The sequence below is a fragment of the Tribolium madens genome, unplaced genomic scaffold, assembly GCF_015345945.1.
Source record: "Tribolium madens isolate multiple individuals breed KSU strain unplaced genomic scaffold, Tmad_KSU_1.1 Scaffold_97;HRSCAF=244;Tcas5.2_LG3a, whole genome shotgun sequence".
Classification (NCBI taxonomy): Eukaryota; Metazoa; Arthropoda; class Insecta; order Coleoptera; family Tenebrionidae; genus Tribolium; species Tribolium madens.
In genome coordinates this window covers 12,022,706-12,028,931 of record NW_025401069.1, presented here as the reverse complement: position 1 = coordinate 12,028,931, position 6,226 = coordinate 12,022,706, and the positions used below count along the sequence as shown (strand labels likewise).

Below are 6,226 nucleotides of genomic sequence, written 5' to 3'. Positions count from 1 at the left end.
TGTTATAACGTTTGTCGTAATCAATGAACCGATTGAAAGACTAGATAAGCCGATACAAACGTGTTTTGAGGTTGGCTATACTGAAGTTGTGTTAGACGAGATTGTGAATTTAGAGGAGAATGAAGACGCTTATCAGTATGAAATTTTGGATTATGATAATTCTTTCGATGTCATTGGTTATATGACAATCAAGTTTGAAGGAATTTTGGCGATGAAGCAGATGATTTTGACTCTGATGGCAACTAAAGGTTACACTTATAACCTCCAAAATATGTGGTGATTGTATTTGAATTCTGAAATTACAAAAATTTAGTAATTGTGTGTGCTTTATAAGGTTAAATATTGAAGTAATTTTGTGAGACAATAGGGAAGAAATAAAGGCTGCGTTTATAGGCGCCTCAGCTCTGCAGTCTATTTATAATGAAGGCGATAAATTACAATTTTTGCCTTATACACGGTTGATTCGCGATAAATCGAAAACACAGTAAACGTCATAGAAGAAATGATATATTTTCTCAGTTTTATCGCCTAATCTGCATATTATAAGTACAAACAGCACAAATTCCAATAAAATTAAAATCAGTAGCGCGCCAACACGCCAGTGGATAATCCACCGTTAAAGAAACAAGATTTACAACGCCACTATATATTTTAAAATAGACTAATTACTCGTTTATATCGTTAATCGTTTTAAATAATTAAAATTGCATGTCGGTTATATATTAATTCTTCAATCTTGATAAATTTTCTGCCACCTGAACGTTTTCTCGTGATTTATTACATTACGAGACGTGGTCGTTCTAATTCTCATTAATAACGCATAATAGCGCTTAATTATTTTCTAAAAGGAAATAAAACTTAATAAACATGTTCATTTGGTCAAATTCGGCCACGACACGAAATTCCACCCGTGTATAATCTCGAGTCCATTAATTTTTTGTTCTTTTATGAACGTTGATAAACGTTGAAAAATATCAAAAAACCACGAAAGGCTTTCACAAATACCCCAAAAGCTCGTAAACTAGCTTTATCGACTAAGCACTCTCGTAGTTGTGTAGATAACGGTTATGACAGGTGATCCTATCGCCACCAATTTCGCCACTCTGTCAAATAAATCTTCAAAAACGTCAAATCTAAATTTCAGTAATGGCATACTCAATATTTCAAGAAAATAAAATTATCAAAGTCGCCCCTGGGAAACTCTCGCGGTATATCAAAGACACAAATCTTGTTTCTAATACCGGGCGTACTTCAGTGACCTACTACCAAAATGAGCTTGCTATTCCAGCAAGGTTCAAAATGTACCTCCACCAAATTAAAATCTCTAGGTGTTGTCATGCATACATTAGGAGGTTCTTCCAAGGAGACATTTTTATTACGATAAAGTGGTCCATGTTCGAATTTGAAGAGTTCATAACTTCACCTGAAAAACTGGATCATAACAAAACGAAGTTTGATTTTACCATCAAATACGCACTGGAATTGGATGAAGACTTTGTGTACAGAATCAGCGAAACTCCTATCACATTTAAATTACACGCAGTGTGTGACGGTACTGAAATTTTTCTAAGTCAGACTCAATTTTTCGTTGATAATATTCTCGAAGTTGTGAATCATAAACAAAGCCAAAGATTGTTTTTCACCAGTATTGATGTAGATCCAAATGGTGAAAATATCGCCTATTTGGACGTTTGGTACAAATTTACTTGCAAACAAAAGACGTTGAGGAGTCTTTTCCCGACTACGAAAGTCAATACCAAGAAGAAAAGCATGACGAAAATAGCTGATCTTCTCAGTGATAAATTTTCAAAAAAGAGCCAAAATTTTGGCACAGTGCATGTGACAGACTCGGAATTTGACCATTTTGCTGATAGCGTTTTACTTGTTTTGAACCGAAATAAAGTGTTAAAGACCACACAATCTGATATCAACACTGAGCTTCAAGAGCGAGTCCGTTGGTTGCGTTTTGAAGCCAATTGGAAGCAAACTTTGCAAGAAAACGCTATTCTTCATGGAAAAAATCCAGAGGATGTTATTTGGCGACAATGGCGAGAGGAAGACACCGCTAATGTTAGACTCCGAACTTACGACGACTACACCCAGAAGACTTACGAACCAGAATTGACCATAACCATCGTAGATCTCTACTTTCTAGAAGGCTGTTCTGTGTTGAAGAACGACCAAATTCGGCAATTCTTCGTCGAGTACTCTTTTCTAGGGCAAGAAGGCCCCGAAATGGAAACTCCTTTCAGTGTGGCTAAAAAGCAAGCTGAAGAACGCATTGTTTTCAATTTCAGCAAAACGTTTCCTATTAACAAAGACTATAATCCCAAAAATTGCAAATTGTTGACTGATCTGATAAAAAAAGATGACATTATCAAGTTTACGGTTGTCAGTGAACCTCTTGAAACAGCTGATAAGCCGATACAAACCTGCACTGAAATTGGCTATGCTGAGGTTCCTTTCAGTGAATTGATTCAAGTCGAAGAAAATACGGATTCGTACGAATATGAAATTATTGACAGTAATAATACGATTGCCATCTTGGGGTTTATTACAATTAAGGTCAAAGGAATTTTAGCGATGAGGAAGATGGCTTTGGATTTTATGGCGCCGAAAGATTATAAGCTTTATGTGTAATATTTAATGAGGTCATAACATATTGAAGAGCAGTGAAAGTAATAAACGTAATGGTTACATAATTTATTCAAAAAGAGTTATTTGTGTAATAAAGGAAGAAAGTAATCTTTTTTCTTACTGAAAAAGCTGAGACCGAAGAAAATAAAGTTCTCACAGAAAAAAAAAACAGTTTCCTCTCAACACGCAATAAAGTGAAGCTTTATTATTATTATATTATAGTTTTGTTTTTACTTATTATTTTTACAAATCCTTTATTAGTATTTTATTTCTCTGGGAATATAATAAAAAATACCGATTTTTTCTTTTAATGTAAACTGGAATTGAATGTATTGAACTTTTTGAGTGTTTTTTGACACAAACAAACTCTTTGACACAAACTTATTATTTTTTACATAATACACACCGTTAATCCTCGGAATTGAAATAGTTGTTTATTCTCTTAATATATAAATAACTATTTCTTGTGTTCACATATATTTTTTTATACTAAACACTAAAGACAACTTCAGACAAAAAAGTTTGTAGGGTAGAAATTTACTGGGTGGAAAAAATTGTCTTCTTTCTTTTTTCTGAGTTCTTTTTTTTTGAGAAAAAAAAAACTTTTTGGGAAGACAAAATGTATTTACATATAATTTTTTACATTAAACACTAAAGACAACTTCAGACAAAAAGGTTTGTAAGGTAGAAATTTACTCTGTGGAAAAACTTTCTGGGAAGACAAAATAAATTTCTTGAAAATAAATTACGTCCTGCTATTCTATAGTTTTGAGAGAACAAAAGGTAACTTGCCGTTTAGTTCTTGATCCTGATCTCCATATTTTTGCAAGTTTAATTTTATAAAGGTTACTTTTTTTTGAAGATCGATTTCAAATTTAAATTATCGTACACCTCAATGTCTTATTTTCTGGAAAAAACAGTATCTTTTGTAACGTCTATTAAAACAATATATTTATTTTTTTGCTCTTTCAAGACTATTATTAACACAAATTTGTGGAAATTTCTTGTAATTTGTTATAATTTTCTGAGAATTCTGTCACGCAGAAGGGATTCCTTCTTCAGTGGAAAAGTTTCAGACATTTCAAGCAAAATGTTTGTTGCACAATGATATTTTTTATTTGTAGCGTGAATTTTTCTTTGAATTTAAATTTTTATTCCCATAAACCATCTAGTTAAAATTGCACTATCTACATTTACAGGATTAAAATAGTTGTTTATTCTCTTAATACATACCTAAGTAATTATTTTTTGTGTTTCAAAGATATTTTTTACACTAAACATTAAAGACAATTTCAGATAAAAAAGTTTTGTGAGGTAGAAATTACTCTGTGGGAAAAATTGTTTTCCTTCTTTTTCCAACTTTGTTTTTTTTTGAAAAAATAAAAAAGTAACTTTCTAAGAAGACAAAGTTATTTCTTTGGACATAAATTACATACTGTTATCCCATAGTTTTGAAGGAAGCAAAAGTAACTTCTCGTTTTTTCTTGTTCCTGATTTCCATATTCTTGTAAGTTTAATTGTATTTATAAGAAAAGTAACTCTTTTTTCCTAGATCTCAAATTTAAATTATCGTACACCTCAATGGGACTCATTTTCTGAAAAATTCTGTATCGTTTTTAAACGTTTGTTAAAACAATGAATTCATTTATTTGCTCTTTCAGGACTATTATTAACACAAATTTGTGGAAATTTCTTGTGATTAGTCATAATTTTCTGAGGATTTCTGCTACACTATTTCAGACATTTCAGGCAAAACGTCTGTTGCACAATGATATTTTTTATTTTTGGCGAAAATTTTTTCTTGAATTTAAATCTTCATTCCATATTGCTACCAAAGGTAACTTTTTCTTGTTTCTAATATTCTTGAAAGTTTAATTTGATAAAAAAGTCACTTTTTTCCAAAGTCTCTCAAATTCACACCTCAGTGTGACTCATTTTCTAAAAAAATCAATATCGTTTCTAAACATTCGTCGACAAAATGAATTTATTTGTTTGTTCTTTCAAGATTGTTATTATCACAAATTTGTGGAAATTGCTTGTGATTTGTCAGATTTCTGCTGCACAGAAAGAATTCCTTCTTCAGTGGGAATGTTTCAGACATTTCAGGCAAAGCGTCTGTTGCACAATGATATTCCCTTATTTATAGCGTGAATTTTTCTTGAATCGAAATCTTTATTCCCATAAATAACCATCTAGTTAAATATCCATCATTCGAAAGCGAGCGGGTATATAATTTGAAGCAGGTCGATCCAAAACGGTGATAGACGTTTTATAGGATGCAATTACAAAACATTAAGAGCTCGGGTAAACGTAGTATCGGCTACTATCGTAAACAACGTTGGATGTTATTTATGTTGATCGCATATTATTAATAAAAGTAAATCATCTGTTTCCTGATGGCCGCCCTCTGCGCGTATGGCAGGTGTCCTACGTCGTTAAGTCTCTCTTCCAGAGAGCCAACGGTCAGCATATGATGACCGCGCTCACAAACTAATCGAAAATTCCTACCCCGCGAGAAAAATCGATGTTTCTGTCACCGCTTTTCGGGTTTTACAAGCCGGGGGCGGTTAATATCTACAAGGTGTGCCTGAGTCACGTCTACAAGCCCACCCGACAGTCGTAAACCTTCCATCTAACGATGTTGATATGCTGATAACGCTGCATCTTTCCACTGGAAGTTAATTTAGTCGATTATGTGTTCTACCCTCGCCTTCGCCATTATTAGACGTTCACGCGAGACTTTTTCTATTCCGACAACATAAAATCGAGTATTTGTGAGACATTACGATTAAGATTCCGCCACGAACGGTCAATTAACAAAGACCAGAGACCGGATTAACGCGCTAAAGGGACACCAACCTGAAAATACCACTTTTTCACTTTTGACTCATCAATTCACACCAGTGGCGGCTCGTTAAGAGAGGCAAAGGAGGAAGTGCCTCCCAGGGGCGGATCCAGGAATTAATTTTTGGGGGGGGCTATCTAAAAATTTTTAGAATGATGAGGGTATACAGTGAGCGGCAAAATTATAGAGTAATCTTATTTATTAAAACTGAAAATATTTTGTTTTGGAAAAATGCTCGAACAAGTCAATTTTCTTTAATTTTTAACTTGATTTAAAATTCTATCTTTGTTTTTTATTGATATTCTTTCACTTTTTGGATATTTTTTTTTAAACTTTATGTAATACATAATACGTTGGTGCTGCCATTTCGACAATTAAAAAATCTATCGAATTCGCTAAAAAAATTAGGGGTTTTCATAAAAAAAATGTCGCTGCCGTCATTACCCAAAAACCAAAAAGTGTAGAAATTTAACAAAACAAGTTGAAAATTGTGTATAAGGTGTTTTAGCGAGTAGGTAAAGTTCATTATTCAAAGAGATATAAACCTAATTTAATTAGATACCTAAGATGTGGCCCAAAGAAAATTACAATTGATTTCTTTTTAAATTAGTAATACTAAGTAAGTATCGAGAGATCAAGATAATTTGTCCTTGTATCCGAAAACGTATGTCCTGTGCGTATGTCTGTGAAACGTCAAATAAAATGTCAAGTGGAAAGATAAAATCCCATGATCAAAAAGATAAC

General features: G+C 32.9%; 1 protein-coding gene across 1 annotated transcript; it reads left to right on the top strand.

The window, feature by feature from the left end:
* Positions 1-1,120: 1,120 nt before the first annotated feature.
* LOC123014690 lies at positions 1,121-2,909 on the top strand. The gene is made up of 2 exons (XM_044413923.1): positions 1,121-2,524; positions 2,573-2,909. The coding sequence occupies exons 1-2, from the start codon at positions 1,147-1,149 to the stop codon at positions 2,638-2,640; spliced, it is 1,446 nt and encodes a 481-aa protein (XP_044269858.1). The 5' UTR covers positions 1,121-1,146; the 3' UTR covers positions 2,641-2,909.
* Positions 2,910-6,226: the final 3,317 nt, after the last annotated feature.

Bases quoted from the DNA above. Each gene is read 5' to 3' on its own strand.
- LOC123014690 (XM_044413923.1), top strand. From the start codon at position 1,147: ATGGCATACTCAATATTTCAAGAAAATAAAATTATCAAAGTCGCCCCT. The intron at 2,525-2,572 runs GTAATAATACGA...TTAAGGTCAAAG, and splicing joins CGAATATGAAATTATTGACA to GAATTTTAGCGATGAGGAAG.